The 19,548-nt window shown below is 43.9% G+C and overlaps 1 protein-coding gene across 13 annotated transcripts in view; it reads left to right on the forward strand.

Moving 5' to 3' along the window:
- Window positions 1-19,548, forward strand: part of LOC122393147 (broad-complex core protein-like) — a 104,999-nt gene that overhangs the window by 63,385 nt on the left and 22,066 nt on the right. Inside the window, exon 7 of one of the 13 annotated variants that reach the window (XM_043388850.1) lies at window positions 11,602-13,120. The exons of 4 other annotated variants lie outside the window; for them this stretch is intronic. In XM_043388850.1, coding sequence (XP_043244785.1) covers window positions 11,602-12,089 — 488 coding nt within the window. In that variant the 3' untranslated portion in view covers window positions 12,090-13,120. Of the gene's footprint in view, window positions 1-50; window positions 1,026-1,479; window positions 2,600-2,780; window positions 3,903-4,644; window positions 5,780-6,663; window positions 7,071-8,990; window positions 10,103-11,601; window positions 13,121-13,553; window positions 13,912-17,982; window positions 18,234-19,548 lie in introns of those variants that run through there. 8 more of the 13 variants (XM_043388856.1, XM_043388852.1, XM_043388867.1 and 5 more) reach the window with 8 other exon arrangements.

The raw sequence follows: 19,548 nt of genomic DNA on the forward strand, positions 1-19,548 counted from the left end.
CACCATGTCCGACTCTGAACCTTTTCACTTACACTCTCCTTTTGTTTCAGGTGCATTCACCTGCCCTATCTGCTCAGTTTCATACGTTCATCGTCGCAACCTCACCGAACATATCAAGAAGCACATCGGGAAAACAACGTGTCCCATATGCGCGATGACGTTCAGCGCCGTCTCCAACATGAGGAGGCACATGACGGAGATACATGGGATGGCCAGGGAGGAAGTGGACCTGATAACAAATAAGAGGAATCGGGGGCGGCGTGGAGAAGTGGCGGGGGATGGTGGTGATGCGCAGGAACAGCGTCCTGAATAAGATTAAGACTCGAAAGTGAAAAACTAGGTGTTAGGGGTGGTGCTTGGGAAACAGGCGGTGTCCAGGGTTCACGTTCTGGGTACAGCGTTGTGTGGAAGCAGATTCAGGGAAATATTGGTAAATCTGGTGTTCTGTAGGGGCAGCACCCACGATAGTAGAGGCATCTCGCAAAGAACGAAGCATTAGGTGCATGTGGGGTAAGTGTTGGCTGACTTCGTGAAAGAACACTCTTTGGTATAGGGTGTAGTGTCGTTAAATTTGCTACCGTGGATTGTTGAACCTTGCGCCTTTTGAACTAGTCTTTTATGCTACTTCGGGATAAGATACTCAGGGTACTGGAAATGTACAACGTACAGAGTGTAAAGTGAACGTTTAGGAAAGTGACATGTGAAGAAACATGTACTTGGCGCGTGTGCGGTGATTGTGTGTTCTGTAACATTGGATGTTTGTTTGAAGATCTTTCTGTACACTGGGAAAATGAGTGTGCATAAAGCCAATTCTTATATGTTCCAGGAGTCTCGGTTTAGAGCTTGTAACGAAGACTATGTTCCTACTGACGTTTAATGTATGGTTATCTATCCTTGTATCCAGGTAGTGAGAAGATGTTTACTGACGTTCTTCTCTGATTTTCAACGCAACTTTGAATGTAAGTCATGTTTTTTATGTTCTGAAGGGGATCTTTTTTTCTTAAATACACAAATAAATGCTAGCAGTGTTCTTTTTCTGTCTAAAGTCGGCACCTTGCGACGTAGATGAAGCCGCGCGGTTTGTTGGCCAGAATGGCAAAACCATTTTTGACAATTTCGATCATGGGTTGGTAGCTGCGCTGCGCAAATGAAAGCCTGCTAAAGGAATGCTGTGCGCAAGCTCCAATTCTGAAAAAAAATGCTTGTCCTACCTGGTAATGATATCGCTTACGCTAATATGTTTTATAAACCAGCACACTTCACTATGCCCTAACATATTTTCATCGCCAGATCTAGGCTACGGACACGATTGAAGAATAGATCCCTCAATATCCAATTAACTTTCCTCAGTGTAACCAAGTGTACTGTGTTGCCTCTCGCCATCCCTCATATTTCTTTTCAATATGATTTGGTCTCTACCACACCTATTTATACTTAAATTGTATATCATATTTCTCATAACATTTCTTTTTTTTACAGGTGGAGCCACTTGTCCAATATGCGGCGTCTTCTACAGCCATCGTCGGAGCATTGCCGAACACATGAAAAAACATACTGGAGAGACCACGTGCCAAATATGCCAGCAGCCTTTCAGCACGGTGTATCATATGAGAAATCACATGGTGCACAAACATGGACTGACGAAGGAGGAAGTGAGCAAGATTACGAAGAAAAGAATCTATCATTCGTATGGTGATTTGGGAAAAAGTGATGGCGACAGTCTGACGTAAGAAGAGACTATGTAAACGGTGACGAGAAAAAATGAGGATGACGGAAAATGGAAGTTTTCAACCATTTAGTAATCGGGATGCATTGGTCAGATGAGGGTGACGGCTAGGCATAGGAACTGAAGAAGAACATGAACGAAAAGAAATACACGACGAAAAAGGAGCGTTCGGTGGAAAAGATGCAGTTTCATGTGACTCCGCATCCGACTCCGACTCCGCACCGCATTTGCTGCACGTTTTTGCTTTCGGAAGATCGTTTGAAGCGTCGATTGGAACGTCCATTGCCCGTCTATCAGGGCTCTTGTAAACTATCCGTCGCGACGTAGAAAGTAAGGTGTGACGATGGCATGATATGTGTTGCATTTAAATTCATGTGGGGCAAAAATAGGTGTTGAACTATTGATGGTAGTAGATGTTTGTAAACTGTTGCTTTCCTCGCCTTGGGAAGTAACTTCATGACAGCGTGCTTTGGGTAGCATTGCGGCCACAGTTCTACATTTTATGGACGCATTGAATGGAAAGACTTTTTTCGTCCTTGCCTTGCATGTACCTTCGTTCGGCACTGCGCTCTACACGTGACGTTTATCTATCAAACACCAGAAAATTATGTATATAGCTTACCTAGTGCTCCGTCACCTCGCCGTAACACAGGGAAATGTTTTCTTGGATCAAGCATCAGTCGAGCAGCCCGTACGTTGCTGTTTTTTTCGGCCTATGTCAATGATATCTTCTTGTGTCCGACTTGGTATATGAGTGGATTAAATAAATGCCGTATTACGCACCATTGTTTATTCTGTAGTAGGTACCAAGTCCATCCGCCCTTTTTGAAAGTCGTGAAGCTTTTTGCGTCCAACTTTCCGCCGAAGCCCTTTGCACATAAAGGAAACATGTATTGGGATGTAATAGCTATATCTTCAGCATGGTTACCTACTTCTCATGTAACTGTGGTAAGTCTCTGCATCCGCATGCGCTAACTTCTTTCTCGTCTAAGTAGTCTTCTCTTTCGCCTCGTGCTTTTCCCTTTTCTCACCTAACACACCTCTCTTTTTTCAGCGGGAGGCCCATTTATCTGCACTATCTGCGGAGCGTCCTACGCCTACCAGCGAAACCTCAGCGATCATTTCAAGAAACATTCGGGGGCAACGACGTGTCCGTTCTGTAACCAGACTCTGGGGAAGGTGGCGAATCTAAGGAGACATCTGGTAATGACGCACGGCATGGAGAGGGAAGATGTCAGCAGAATGACGAGCCAGAGAGGTTATATGCCCAAGAATGTGTAATGTTGTGTGGAAGCATCCTGGAGAATGGAGAAAGAAGATGTGAGCAGAATGACGAGCAGTACTAGAGGTTGTGTCTAAGCCTCTGTTATGCTGTGTGGAAGCATCTTGATGCACGAAATGGAGACAGAAGTGGTGCACAAAATCGCAAACAAGAGAGGTTTTATGGTGTGAGAGTGGAGTATTGTCGTTCTACGCTGGCGCACAGCATACCTCCCCCCAAAAAGTGAATGCAATAGCTGATGAGTATCAATTGCCCGACAATACCATGTAGTAAGTAATAGTATGTAAGTAATAGTAGTAAAAATAGTAAGTAATAGTAATAGTAGTAATAGTATGTAATGGTGTGAGAAGGGAATTATGTGCAATGAGCAGAGGTGTCATTTGATAATTGAGGAAACGTCCTTTATATGTTTTGATGAAACAAGGGATTCCACATTGCTGTACAGTGCATAGTGTACAGAGGCGATTGTGTCGGTGTCCTTGTGTAAATTTGTGAACTTTGATGTGGAGTCATAGCGAACACCTGACGGGCTTTGAATGTTCGATAGCGTTGGATTGGGAATAGTTTGTACAGTGATGCTATATGTTTGTTTTGACGTACTTCAACGCTTTTAACCGCATATTCAGGATAGTCGGAGATTGCAGTTGCAAATCTGAATGCATTTGTCAATCACTAGCCAGATTTTTAGCTTCCACAGTTTGGATCTTCTTTCTCTCTTGCAGTTCTCCGGGTTTCTGAAAAACGGAGTAACGCTGTATATACCTAGCTTTAGCTTAGATTGCTGAATGATGTTTGAGTCTCAGCTTGTCGTGGTTATGTGTACGAGTAAGCTCACTGTTTCATTTTTGTCGTCTCATTATGGTGATGGTATGATAATAAACGGATTTTCGAGCAGTTGTATTGACACCTTAACGTATTGTGGCATGGTATCAAACACATTCAGTGTGCAGGCGCAGAGACTGCTGTTCCATAGAGGGAAATGAGACAATGTCTCGCCTGAACTTTGACCCTTGTAGTCGGCGCGCCTTACAGCATAAAAAAAAAACTTTTAAAAAATCCAGTGAGGATGAGTGGATTTGTAACCCACATTCAAACAAATGGTCCTGAGCCTAAGTGTTTGAAAAAGCTCTAGGAATGGCGATTGCTTCAAGCTGATGATATTTGCAGCGAAATGGGAGTAAGATGTAAAGCACCAAGAAATGCTAAGTCGCCGCTCGGAATCGGATTATACAAGGTTTTACCCATCACTCATCATTCTAGGTAGATATTAGGTCCACGTGATCACTCCTCTATGTCTCATCTGGAGACCCTTACTCATTCCCTGATAACCTACGGATACTAACACACCTCTATAGTGTTCTGATGTTGCATAACTTTATTCGCTCTCCATCTTTCTTCCCACTTCCATTTTCCCACATATCTCCCTCACTATGTTGCAGCCAGACTCTCGCATCGGTCTCTCTGACGCCTTAATCTGCATGTCTTCCCACTTTCCCTTCCACTTACTCGTCCATTTCTTCGTCTCTCTCCCCCTAACGCGACGGAAGATTTCATTCATTCATATCGAGATGTCTTTCGTCTGCATCTGTATCCCCACTTTCACTTTCTCACTTCTCCCTCTCTCTCTCTTTTTCAGCCGGCGACTCGTTCATCTGTCCCATCTGTGGAGGAGGCTACGCCTATCGCCGTGGTCTCGCTGAACACATCAAGAAACATACAGGCATCACCACCTGTCCCTTCTGTCATCAGTGTTTCGCTACGGCCTGTAACATGAAGAGACACATCGTCAGGCGTCATGGACTCACGAGGGAGGAAGTGGATGAGATGACCGGCAAGAGGAGCTATTAGGGTGATGGTGATGTGGAAGAGATGGGTGGATGTGGGGTGAGGTGTGGTGGGAGGAGAAGAAGACGTTTAGGGGTGGTGGTGTGGGAGAGATGGATGGATGTGAGGTATACAGTGTAGTTAGGGAGGAAGATCTCCAAGGGTCGAGTTGTACGGCTCTCGCGGGATTAAGTGGTAGGTTTTGCCTTTTTACATTTCCGGCTATATCTCAGAAACTAATCGATATACGATAAAACCATTTTAGAGGATCATGGCAGGCATAAGTACGAATAATTCGATCTCATCTTCAACCCTTAAAAGCTTATAACGAAGAAGATATAGCCGGAAATGTACTGAATTTCATAGGGGCAAAAGCTACCGCTAAAACCTGCGAGACCTGTAGGTCTATGTGATGTACATACAAACAATGTTCAGAGTTAAGATAGTGCATGTTGTTCAGTTGATGTGTGGTCACTGGTTGTGTCGTGGTTTTCAATGCCGCAATGTCAACTCTGGAGCAATTGGAGAACATTGTTGTAGAGTTGGCACCGCGAATACATGTGGTGCTTGCTGAACTTTCTGTACAAAGAAAGGCTTTGTAGGCAAGGCACACATTCCACATTTTTCTGTTGGACCTTGGTTTCTCCATGTTTATGGTGGTCTTGTACACTAAACATTGGTACCCCCAGATGTTCATGCTTTCATATGATATACGTTCAACGCGTTAGATTGCTCATGATCTTTCTAAATAAAACACCGCGCTCCGGCGTTTAATGTTATATGCCTGCGCCGTTACCCACACTGTGCTAAAGTATGTTGTTTCAATTGATCGTTGGTCTCTTGTGACCGAGATCTTTTTATCATGCCATCGGCTTGTCTCTGTTTTAACCTGAATTTATCTCAGACTGTGTGACTATGACTTGCTGTTAATAAATGGAGTTCCCATTGTCTGCATTGATCGGGGACTGGGGAGCACAGAATGAGGTGTTTGTAAATGCTACTTACTCTATTGCGCTAAGAATGGCTTTCTTTGTATTGTTTTCTTGCTGTTTTTATAGTTGTTATATGTTTTGTATAAGTAATTTTTCGGTTCTTTTCTTTTTCAGTTAGCACGTATAGTGAAGATTTTCACGTTATGTTCGACATGTTTTGCATGTCCTTTTTTACTTGCAGTAGTACTTGCTTTATGTAAGGCATAGGTATAAGTTCTATCAGAAAAGTTTTTAAATGGCTTCCTTAGAATGAAATACCAAATGATGACATAATGAAATAATGAAATGAAGTGAACCAATTATTTCATTTCATTATCATTTCATTTTGTCATCATTTAGTATTTCATGGTAAGGAGGTCATTTAAATGCTTTTTTCTCATAGAACATGTCCTTCTTTCGTTGATTTTGTGCAAATAAATGGTCGATTCCGAAAGCGTTTTACACAATCCATTGAGTGTGACTGTGTAGCTCGATACCGCCAAACAATGACACGTTGACACATGAGAAAACTCGAGCACTTTTTCTGCTGGACTCGGCTTGTCAAGCAAAACACACTCCGTTTTATTTAGAATTAATTTTTAATCAATTTTATCTAAACAGAGTCTATGACGAGTTTGATATTCACATGTTCGTTCATTAGAAGTCGACGCCTTCACAACCACATAATCCTGACATCAATATTCTCATCTGATAACTGGTAAGTTTTATTCGCATTGTCACGTTTTCTGCCACCATATATTCATCGTACAGGCTTGCGCTTTCGTCTACCCTATGCTTTCGAGTAGGTATCTTCTAGTTATATTCTCCATATTAACACCTACCTCTCCCTTTCTTTACAGCTGGCGGTGCATACGTCTGCCACATCTGCGGCTCCGCCTACAGCTATCGCCGTGGTCTTCTACAACACATGCAGCGTCACACTGGAGGAACAACATGTCCAGTATGTCACCAGATCCTGGCCATGCCGCACATCCTGAGGAAGCACCTGACGAGAATGCATGGGATGACGAAGGATGAAGTGGATCGCTTGACGAAGACGAGGGGCCATGCGCAGAATCTGGCGGCGTATGTTGCGGGATTGCAGACTCAGTCTGAACCGGGCTTTCAGGCTCGGTCTGAACCAGGCTCTCAGACTCAGTCTGAACCAGGCTTTCAGGCTCAGTCTGACCCGAGTTTGCAGACTCAGTCGGGATGGGAAGCTGGTTCGCAGTTTTCTGAGAAGAACAGTTGAATCTGAGTGGATCGTCGGAAAGGGGAATCTACCACTGATTGGGCCTTCGCCGATGTGGATGCTCGAGTTTCGGATGTCTTCTCAGAAGGTCTGATGAGAGCTATGTGGGGAACGCAGCGATTCCAGAAATTGTCATCTTGATTGGTTGGTTACACTTGCTAGTGATTTCCCGTCGCTGAACACAAGCTACGGCTATTCGTGGTAGCGTCCGTCCGTTTCTTAACCCGCGCGGGGCTGGGGTCTCCAGCCGAACGCGCGGGGCTGGGGGGGGGGGTAAATTTTACCCCCCCCCCTGTTATCTCCCGAACTAATGGTCCGATTTGGAAAATTCAAACGCCAATCGAAAGCTCTCATCACGAACTACTAAAAACATGTACTTAATTTAAAGTTTGAGGTCAAGGTCAAGGTCAGGTCAAGGGTACAAATTGCAAGTTTCTACAGTATCGGCCTTGCACCGTAGTTGCCGAAGAATGGAGTCATGGACTGAGACTGATCGCCCAAAACGTGTTCTTAGGCTACCAAGACAATATTCGTTGCATACAATATCATTCAGAGGTCAAGGTCAAGGTCAGGTCAGGTCAGGTCAGGTCACCAAAAAACAAAATATAGAAAAGGGCATGTGCGACACATGTTTTATGGGTCATTTTACTCATAGAATTCAATAGGCACACTCAATAAGTGATATGGACCACCTCTGGATGAATTTCAGGTCGAGGTCAGGTCAAGGTCAGGTCAAGTGAGGTCAAATTTTGAAGTTGGTTGTTAAGGCCTAAAAAGGTGTCTATCTGATGCAGTTTTCACGGCGAATCGAATGGTGCTATTTTTGTTTCCGTACGAGGTCTAGAACTTCCAAAAAAGTCATTTTTCAAAAATTTTGTGTGTCGTGACGTCATATAATTTTGAATAACTCCCACATTTTTGAACGGATTCTTCTAAAATTTGGTATGTAGATGCACATAGACCACTTCTCTGACATATATTCCGGTTTTTTCGATAGACTCAAAATTTTGGATTTTATAATGATTTTCCCAAAAAAATCAGTTTTTTGAAAAAAAAAAAAATTAGGTCAAAAAACAAAATTTTCAAAAAACCGAGATAGCCATTTGATAGACAAAGTAAAATTACGCATAACCTTTTTTGTTACGTCTTGATTCCTTTAAAAATGAAGATGTTAGCGCCGTTTGAACTTTTGCCGTTTTTGAGGCGAAAATGGCGAACATGACGTCACTAAAACGTCAATTTCTCAAAAAATTTCCGACGGATTTCGCTCAAATTTTCAGGGAACGTGTCAAATTGATGTAAGAAAAGGTACTGAAAGTTTGGCGGCGCTGCGCGCCGCCGTTTTTGAGATATCGCAAAAATTCGCGAGGGGGGGGGGGGTAAAATTTACCCCCCCCCCCAGCCCCGCGCGGGTTAAATGTAGTTTTCTCTTGTATTATTTAAGCTTCTTATTCGTTTCAGTATCTGGCGTCATGTTGATCGATTTCTTGGATATCGTTTTTCTTTTAATGATGGTATGTAAATAAATTGAGCACTGAAAACCCTTTTTCTTTAGGAGAAGTCTGGAGTGACACATTTGTAGATTAGCTGTAAACCTACGCCGACCGAGGTAAAACAAGAAGAGCAATGGGATTAGCTTTTAGCGATTAAAAGCTTTCTGGTCCCTAAAACCTTCAATAATTACTTTTCCATTAAATATTGTGAAGGAATTTCGTGTTTGGTACACAATTTGGAATAATTGCTCCAATTAGCTGGCTTTCCCATGAATTTCCCACGCCTTTTCACATACCCACCAATCTGCATTTCCTATCAATGCCACACTGAACTGTGTTTCGAATTATGGTTCCATCATTTCCATGCCTTCAACATTCTCTCACACCACTATTCTCACCACTATTCTTCCCGCTCATCTCACACCCCTCCCGTCTTTTTCAGCTGGTGGCTCCTGTACCTGCCCAGTCTGTGGCCTGTCATACGCCTATCGAAGAAGTCTCACAGAACACATGAAGAAGCACTCGGGTCAAACAACATGTCCAATCTGCGGCCAGACGTTCGCCCTCGTCTACTTTATGCGGAAGCACATGGAGAAAAAACATGGGATGACGAGAGAGGAGGTCGACAATTTGACGAAGCGGAGGAGTTATTACTACCCCTCGCAGAAGTAGAGTTTGGTGGAATTCTTTGAAAAGAAGTGGGGTGCGGTGGTGTTCTTTGATCAGAATTAGAGCTTGGGTAGATAGAAGTGTTGTATCTAAGATCTGTATCTAAGTATGAGATCGGTAGCTAGTGGTGTGAGGTATCTGTAAAACGTGATCTTAGGGACTACTATCCAGCGCAGAAGTGGAGTTTGGTGGAGTTTTCCGAGGAGAGGTAGGGTCTGGCAGCTGATGATGTGGGATATAAGATCTGTGCAGTGGACCTTGTTAGCTAGCGGTAGCGGTATGAGTTCTCTAAGCATAAGAAGTGGTGTGAGTTCTCTAAGCGTAAGTAAAGGCTAGGTAGGTAAGGTCGGTAGCGTTGTGAGCTATGCAGTTGAGTTGTGTAGCTAGAGATGGGAGTTCTATGCGCATATAAGTAGACCGTTAGTAGGATCTACCCAGTAACGCCAACATTGCTATTTGAACTGTGACCACACATCACTGAGGATCTACGGATCGTAAAGGACCTATGGATCACATATGATCTACAGATTATAGGATCTAAACACAGAGGGTCTACACTCAGAGGATCTACGGATCTTGGTCACCAACGATAACTCTGTGAGGGTCTCGTATGTGTCTATCTCTGATGCAGTGATGAGTGATCTGAGAAGTGAGAGACTGCGAGAAATAATTTTCATTGATCTATAGTTAACCTTGGTGGTGTTGTCATTTTCATAGCCTGTAGCATGTCCTCCAGAAGGTACTCAGTGTCTTCTCCATCGTGTTTTACCGTTCCGTCCTTTGACTGTTCTTCGTTAACCTTGAGCGTGTTTTTTTTGTGCATGTTTTCATGGCTTTTATATATGCCAGCTGGTTGAAGAATTGTCAATAAATCAGCTTGTTGACGTCTTGTTTTGATTTTCTCGCGTTCAAGGTACAATATTAGACTCTGGCCTTTTACACTCTGAAATAATTTTATATCGAAAATAGTATCAAGTACGTAAGCTGCAGGCCTCAAAAGGTTTTAGCCGAAGTGCGTTTTCCTTGCTTCAACCAACAAGTGAGTGTTGGACCTTTGTCCCGCTCGGTGTCTCAGGTTATTAAGGTATAGCATACCTAATCGCATACCCACTCTCAAAGCATTTGTGTTGCAGAGCATGCAATGTCTTGCTCCAACGTCTCCCTTTGTTCCGCAAATCCCTTTGTATGACATCCGAACATCATAAACACACATGCTTTCACGTGCCCCAATGGCTAACACACCTCTTTCTGTTTTTTCAGATATCGGTCCTTTCCAGTGCTCCTTCTGCGGACTCCAATACAGTCGTCGACGAAACTTCACCGAACATTTAAAGAAACATACTGGTGCAACCACGTGCTCAATATGCAACCAGTCCTTCGCCAGGACGTACAACTTGCGCTTGCACATGGCGAAGACACATGGTCTGGCGAGAGAAGAGGTTGACAAGATGACCAACAAGAGGCCTTATATGCAGAACACGAGTTCTTCCGTCGTCAACTACGGCGTGCCCGGTGGATCTTCGGCATATTCAGAAGCTTTGGAAGCTTCAGAGACTATGGAGGATTCGGTATCTTCTCGGAGGTTTACATCATAAGCAGGTGCGACGTTTGTTTGCGGTTCCTGCTGTGCCCTGTGGTAGAGTTTTGTGATGGTGATTGTGGGAAAATACGTCTTATGCTGTTTATCGTTCCGGCTATGTCGTATCTGATTTTGTTGTAGCCTTCAGTCAATTGGATTATGAAATCATTGAATTCGGATATTGCATTTGAACTGGGAATTGAACCGCAAAGCTCTTTATTTTGCCGCCTAATATCTTACAACGAAGCAATAATAAACAACCCAGTTGAGACGAACTTTGAACGTTGACGGTGATGTCATCGATCCATCACCTGAACTGAATTAAAGGTCGTTTAGCTTAATGAGGTTATGAGGAGGAATGGAATGGTTTATGAAGAGAGCATTACAAGCAAGAATGTTGCAAACACGTTGAGTAAAACACGAAATTAGCTATCTTATGTTGTTCTGAGGAGAGCATATGAAATATATGAAACATATGAACATATGAAAATGTTTCCACAGGCATGGGGTATATTGATGCCTTTGACCTTTCCCTTTGTCATAGCAGTCGCCTAATGCGACAACGCTAATTCTTCGTTTCATGTTCATAGCACACCTCTCCACCTCTCCCTGTGTTTCAGCCGTTGATCCTCTGATTATCTACCGCCATTCTCCGTCCCGCAGCTCTAACCTATATCCACTACCTCCCGTTATTCGACGCTCCTTGCCTGTAACGCTCACACTTCTGTGTTCCAGCCTTACTCAACTGAGTAATCTACGAATGATCTTCCCTTCTCTAACGGATATCCCTTTCTCTCTGTTTCAGCTTCTTTCCGCTGTACAATCTGCGGAGTCACCTACTGCCACCGGCGCAACCTCACCGAGCATCTCAAGAAGCACTCCGGGAAGACCAAGTGTCCAATCTGTCTTCAGACGTTCGCCATGATCTGTGTCCTAAGGAGACACATGGTCAGGAAGCATGGTCTGGCGAGAGAGGAGGTGGACAGGATTACCAACAAGAGGACGTATCCTCAGAATCTGAACATGTTTCCCTATGGAGGAGTGGGAGAGCTAGGGGTTCATGGTGTGGTTGGTGGGGCTGTAGCTGCTGGTATGCTGTCTGCGAGTCAGGGTGTGGTAGGTGGTGATACAGGCTCTGCTGGTTTGAATACTGCGAGTTGGGGTGTTGGAGCTGGTGCTTTAGGTGCTGGTAGTTCAGGTACAGGAGAGACAGAAGTGGCATCGTATGATGCTGCTGTCGCTTCCTCTTCGGGAGGTTCAATGCATGTGGCGGAGTCGTCAGAGACATCCTAACCGCCTCCAGAGCCCTAAATCTCTGGTGTATTGAACTCCTCTCTGGAAGCCCCGATTCCTCTGTGTCTTGCCTTTTCTATCCTGGCGTAGTCCTCCTATCCAACGATCTCCAAAACACGATGCTTTTGATCTTCTAGCTACATATTCTTCGCCGCCTTTTGTGACCTCGCAGACTTATTCATCGTTTTTAAAAGTGTCTTGCAAATTATATCATCGTCTTCGTTCACCGGTATCACGTCACAGGCTACCGCTTCTTAAGAAACCCCGCTGTCTCTCACTTTTTACACTCATTCGCCTCTTCATCACTCCTTTACTCATCTTCCTGGACTTAGCCTCACTGTGCTTCCTTTCCTTGGTTTCTCCTTACCTAGATCATCTGTCTTAACTCATGTATTATTTGTTCCTTTCTGAAGGGCCCTTGGCTCCACCCCATACCCAGCGAGTACCTTAGCAGTAAACGCTGCTCGCTGAAAGTGCGCTGTTCGTATGCAACGGGAGTACATGATTTCCACGGTGTCCTAAGCGCTGGATTCGAGAAAACTACGTAGTAACAGGAGTGTTCCTGTTTGTAATCTTACGGTGTGTTGCATCATAAGTTGTTCATTAGTCCAAGAGTGTAAAGACTTATGCACTAGGGGTGTATAGTGAAGAAGATATAACTACTAAAAGCGGTTGTTATGAAATCAGGGGACGGTGGTTAGCATGGAGGGCAAGGGAGGTGTGATCGTGATGGATGACAGTAGAAGTTCTTGGTCTTTTCTTCGTGTTGACAGGGGCTGTTTTCTGTTATTGAATCGGTTACTAGTTTCCTGTTGGTTTTGTCCACAATCTCTTCTTTTTTCCTTACCTAGTAGGTCTGCAAGCTGATGTGTAAGTTCCTTCTTTGTTTGTGTTTGTTAGCCTGGTAGTGTGCATAGGGACTGTAGTTTCGCCGCATTTTCTAGCACCTGTATGCCAACGATATCACGGCTTGGCATCATATAATCCCGAAATGATTCAGATTGTCTTAATTAAATAAATCACATCGTTTTGACGTCTTTTTTTGGTGTAGCAGCAAGATAAATACGTATGGATGAAAGCGTGGTGGAGCAACGCTGTCTTCTAAGACATAAGTGACACAAATACTACACTTTTGACCAAACGGCTACTTTTCCTTTCATCAATAGGAATCCAAGTACCTTTATGTGCCTACTTTTCAAAAAACGTTGTCGTTCTTTATAGTGAGGGATTCGGGATACGCGCGATTGATTCCCATGAAAAGGAAAAAAGCAAAAGCAGCAAATTCGTTACGATTGAAAGTGCCGGTAGATAGACGAAGGCGCCGAGCTGATAAATACAGTTCGTACCCCAAAATCCACAAACATACTGGTCTTATAAACCAAGATCATTCTCATCGTCATCGGTGACAATAAACCCTACCAGATCCCTACGCTCCATAACACCTCTTTTTTTTCTCTTTTTCAGGCACTGGGACATTCTCGTGCCACATTTGTGGCCGGACCTACAGCCAACGCTGTACTCTCACCGAACACTTGAAGAAGCACACGGGGCAGACCAAATGTAAAATCTGCCATCAAACGCTCTCCACAGTTTGCCTTATGAGAAAACATATGGTCAAGGCGCACAAGATGAGTAGGGAAGAGGTGGATAAATTGACGAACAAGAGGACCTACTCGCAGAGTCATGAGTGGGCAGAGGCTTTTAGATCTACATATGCTCAGCGTCAGCAGTCGTCTGGACGGAGTGTGGCGGATGAGACTTCTACGGGAGAGGGAGGGAGTTCGTAAAGAGATGGAGGAGAGAGAGAGAGAGAGACAGACAGACAGACAGACAGACAGACAGACAGACAGACAGACAGAGAGGGAGAGGGTGGGAGACAGAGAGAGTGAGAAAGAGAGAGAGAGAGAGAGAGAAGAGAGAGAAAGGATGAGAGAGAGAGAGAGAGAGAGAGCGAGAGAGAGAGAGAGAGAGAGAGAGAGAGAGAGAGAGAGAGGAGAGAGAGAGAGAGAGAGAGAGAGAGAGAGAGAGAGAAAGAAAGTTGAGAGAGAGTTGAGAGCTACAGGGAGACAGACAGGGACATTCAGGGCTTCGGGTTTTAATTTTGGTGACTGACTGTCCTTGGGCTTCCGGTGTTCGTTCAAGAATTCAACTATATTTTCGGCACTTTTTCTCAATGTCGCCTCTTGTAGCGCAACGCAGTCTGTCTTCATCCATATGTGTAGGTTTTCTGTTTTGCTTTGTTCGATTTTTGTTGAGGCTACCGTTGTACATATTCGCTGCCGATATCACCTGTGTCCTCTGGTCACTCACGTTTTGAGAAGCGCAAACGTTGGTTTTTATCCACGTTTGGGGTACTTGTTTTCATCGCTTTTCAGTTGTGTTACCGTTCTGGTTCAATTCGTTTCAAACTTTAAGCGCGGATAAGGATGATGATTCGCATACAGGCGAGTGGTAATGTAGTTAACGGATTGCGGTAATGCAGTTAACAGATTGCGATAATGTAGTTAACGGAGTAAACGATATCGAAGAAAGTGGACGTAAAAGTGTGAGATAAGCTGTATGGCTACAGGCGTTGCTTGTGCACTGTGCAGCTCTTGTGAACTCCATAGGTGGACTGTACATTCTACCTGCAGTGGCTGCCTAACTCGCCGGGCAAGCAGTCGGACTTTTGTGTGCTTCTTTTTCATGTTAACGTTCTTTGTAGTTACCCTCGAGTGATTGTGCTTATGTTTTGATGAGGGCCGGTTGAAACTGGTTATCTTTCTGTGTAGCGCTAGTGTTATTTTTAGGTGTTGCAAAACTGTTCTGGTGTAATGATGACTTAGTGGGACATGTTTGTAATAAAACACACCTTTTTGTCAGGCTTTTTCAAGAAACACAAATATTGTTGATTTAGTTTATAGCTTTGCCAAAGTTAGACCCCCTAATGAAAAGGTGGAATATGGAATCAAAATTGAAAAAAGTGAAGATCGAAGACATAGCGCTGAGTTGCAGAGCTGTGGGGGGGGGGGGCGACTGCAATATCAGAACCAGCAATGAATAGGCACGGTATGTGATCAGTAAATACAGTAATAGTACTTTATGCGACCTTCACCTCGTTTAAATGTATTTTATGTCTCGCTCGACTTGTTTAAGCACGAGTTTATAAATGAACGAGTGAAACGAGTTCATTTATAAACGAGTGCTTAAACAAGTCGAGCGTGACATAACATACATTTCAACGAGGAAAGGTCGCATAAAAGATATTTAAATGATTTTTCCCGCCGATACGTCAATAAAGTCTTACTATCTTTGAAAAATAGTTGTGCAGGTGCAGCGGATCGGTACAAAAGGAAGAATAACATTGTTAGTAAATGAAAAAACAAAGAACTTATAATGTAAGACGAAAACCATACAATTTTCCATCCTCTTCCTTCCCCTCACACTTGGGGAAAATGTGGGAAACCGGGGTTATGGGTGGGGGGACATTTATACACATGTGCTGAATAGGAGCCGCAATTCCATCAGCATATAACCATCCATTTCTGTGTGCTCCTTGTGTCAAGTACGAATGCAAACACGGTCAAATACTTGACATATCACAGAGGACTCGGATAGGACTCGGAGATGGTGATAATTTAATAGTCAATGATTATATTCGTGTCACCCGACTGTTGTAGGACACTGTCCAGTGTCCATTGTTCCTTGGTCGGCATTTTGCTCTAAACGAAGCAGCTGTCCTTAATTTATTTGAGAAGATATATGGTTTGCGGATGCATTTGTCACCCACTTCCTCATAACAGGGAGCATAAGGCACGGTACAAAATATTATCAGAGTTTTGGAGCGTGCCTGCTAAAATACGCAATTGGTAGGGCTGTTTAAATGCCATCACCGGCAGAACTGGTCAATTCGTCAATATGTTTTTTTAAAAAAACTTTCTTTTGATCGATGTGCACGAATTTTCTTGTGATACCTATCAGCAATGAGCAAAGACATCCAATATCACTTTAAGTCAGTGGTCTATAAAGGTGATATAAAACAATATTATTACCTATACAATATACAGCTATGATAAGGCCATATCTGAATCTATACCAGGGGTCAATAAACCCAAAGTCGTTTGAATAATTACGGAGCGAGCGAAGCGAGCGGAGTCTTACGTAGAATAACGGAAATTTCTGAGTATGAGCGGCCGGCCGGCCGGCCGGCCGTGCGGACGCTTTTGCGAGGCTTATATCTCAGCAACCACTTGACCGATTTACACGCGGTAATTTTTATAGGGTAGCTTCATTCCTTCTACCAAGTATTGGACTATTCCCGATGCATGTGAGTGACCCCTTATGCACGTGCCACGTGCAAAACGAAGAGGTGTCAGTTTTGCAATTGTTGCAATATTTCGGTAACTACTTGGCCGATTGCGCTGAAAGTTGGCATGTAGGTAGGCACCCACTAGGCACTGCATATCCATGTGCCAGAGTTGGTGTGCTGCTGCGCGTGCGCACGTGCAGGGGTCGTTTCCAGATCTCGAGAACGGCTGGACCGATTGCGCTCAAATTTGGTACACGGTTAGGGACCGGTTAGTAGGGTGCCGTGCAAAAGCCAGTCGGGACCCATTTTGCACGTGCGCACGTGCAGGGTGCCGCTCCCAGATCTCGAGAACGGCTGGGCCGATTGTGCTCAAATTTGGCAAATCGCTAGGGACCGGTTAGTAGGGTGCCGTACATTAGTCAGTTGGAGGTACCCCCTCGCAATTTCGCACGTGCAAGGCCCACCCTCTCGCTCGCTCCGTTAGTCGCCCCATAAGGCGTTATACTGGTATTTAATGCACTAGTGCATAAATATTCAACATTGCTTCAGCATTGCATGACCTTATTTATCATCTGGCGCCTCCGATTTCAAAGGATTTTCTTCAACATTGTCGAGGCGGGAAAAGTCATTTAAATTGGTCTTCAACCAATGTAAATCTGGCACAGCTGATCAATGGATCGCTTATGACTTCAATTGCAATAATTGTGATGGTAACAGGATTTGCTTGGAAAGGACGACATTTTGATTCAGTCTTGATTAGTATGCCAGACACCATCACAGGGTTAAATACAGGGGCGCGGGAACTACTTTCCGACTGGGGGGGCACACCATAATAGAGATCAACCTAGGGTACCCCCAAATCTAGTTTTCTCACCGGTTTTAGGCCACTTATTTTTCACCCCTCGGCTTTTTCAACAGAAAAAGAAAACATTTGCAAAAAAGTGTGGTATTCCGTCTCAAAGCTGTGGGGGCACCGCTCCCACGGCCCCAGAGTTGGGGGGGCAAGCTGCCCCCACTGCCCCCCCGGCTCCCGCGCCTATGGTTAAATATATTTGATAACTGCTCAGCATTGTGCTCCTATCCTTTATCGCCGGGCTGTTTTATGACTTATTCCTCGTCCTTACCTTGTTAGAAGTCTTAAAACGAGCTACGTTCTCATTAGGTTTTCAGTACATATAGTTACTAGCTCTTGTCCTAGCTACACCTCTTAGCTCTCTACCTCATCTAATATGGATATCTATTGCCAAAGTTAGAATGTCTGTTAGGCAACCGAAACCAAACCAAATAATAACAAGTTGATAACAATCAAAACCATGATATAATAAAGTGTAGAAAAAAACGAGTTGCGATTTAACGATAGGGCTCTCCTAACGAATCTTCATGTTCTCTTCTCAATCCTTTTTTCTTGAATACACACACTCATTCAACCTCATGCTACACTCCCTGAGCCCTGGGCCTTGGACCCTATTCCTTATTTTCCTTCACATCCGCCAGAGCTTACTCCATCTTCAGAAGTTGTTCTATACAAGTCCTTTTTCGCAGCGGTACCAACTAATTATAGCTAACTGTTCTCCCCACTAACGTGCCTCCTTTCTCTGTCCACAGCTGGCGGACCCCACTACTGCTTTATCTGCGGTAAGAGTTATTCCTTTCGAAAAAGTCTAACTGAGCACCTCAAGAGTCACTCTGGAAGAACCGTCTGTCCCATCTGCCACAAGAACTTTGCGATGCTCTATCATCTGCGGAGACACTTGGTGAACACTCATAAAAAGAGCAGGGAGGAAGTGAACGTGGTAACGAGCAGGCGGCCGGACTACACTCATGATTACCAGGGACTTTAAAAGTGTGTAGAGTGTTTGGTCGCTGTCGCTACTGTCGCTTCGAGAGAGAGGGAGAGAGAGAGAGAGAGAGAGAGAGAGAGAGAGAGAGAGAGAGAGAGAGAGAGAGAGAGAGAGAGAGAGGAGAGAGAGAGAGAGAGAGAGTGAGACGCTATCGACACCGTAGCGAGTTTGTAAAAGAGACACGGCATAGGCGTGTGAATGTTGCGTGACGTTCTTGATTTATGCGTGTAAATGTGTTATGTCCATTGTAAAAAGCTCCAATGGCTTTGCATAGGTGACTACATAGTTTTGTGGCCCAGAATAGTTACATTTTTGTACTGATATGATAGAAAGCTGGAGTTGGCGGTACGGTTTTGTGCAGATGCCCCTCGAAAAGTCGTCGGGGTAAAAAAATACTGCTGGTTTCCGACATTTGCCACTGTTTTGTAATGTGCGCCATCTGTCTGGCTCGATACTGGTACGTTATGAACATAGAACAAAATAATGATGTACGCTATGATGATGAGGACAGATTGTGAACGTTGTGGGCGTAGAATAGATGCCTCGTAGTATGACAAAGAAGGCAGCTTTTGGTTTTTAGACGATGGTATTGTGTCATAGACCATGCTCTCATGGAATAAAGCAAGTTTTTTTTGTATTGTGTGAAGAACTGCTGTGTGAAGTTTTTGCTGCGTAGATATAGTTATAATAGACGCTAAGTTTTCTGCCTTTGGATGCGCGGTAGATGCTTGGTCAAGTAGAAAGCTCATTTCTGTTCAAACCAGCCATGATGAATGACGTTCTTTGTGAATATGTTGTCAGTTCATGTAGTTTTTTAAGGAATACAGTGAATGTGTGTACCTATTAAAGGTACTTGAGTTATATAATACAGGCAACCGTTCCAATGCATCCTGTTTTTAATCACGCCAAATAACACTGACATGAAGAAAATACACGTAGAAGGGACTCGAAAGAAGCAATAACAGCAGCGTGCAATAATAAAGAATTCAGTTGTCCGGCATTTCAAAGGCAAGAATCTACATTGTGGCCTGTGGGATAAGTAACAATGAATGAAGATTGAAGGGGCATTGGGCAACATATTTTAATCATTAGTGAAAATATTTTTAGTTCCTTTTTTAACTAATGGAGTCCTTTGGCGGCTTCAACTTGTGTTGATTTTTTAACGTGTTTTCGGTTTCGTTTCCACCATTTTTGTTCACTGCGTTTTGGCTCCGTTTTCAAACTTGAATACACCTAAAAACCTTTTTTTTAAATCAAAGAAAACTTAACAATCGTCATGAGGAAAGATTTGGTAGAAACTGCACAGCACCGCATAGGAAATCGAAAGCCG

Source organism: Amphibalanus amphitrite, unplaced genomic scaffold, assembly GCF_019059575.1.
Source record: "Amphibalanus amphitrite isolate SeventyFive unplaced genomic scaffold, NRLGWU_Aamphi_draft 000518F_arrow, whole genome shotgun sequence".
Taxonomy (NCBI): domain Eukaryota; kingdom Metazoa; phylum Arthropoda; class Thecostraca; order Balanomorpha; family Balanidae; genus Amphibalanus; species Amphibalanus amphitrite.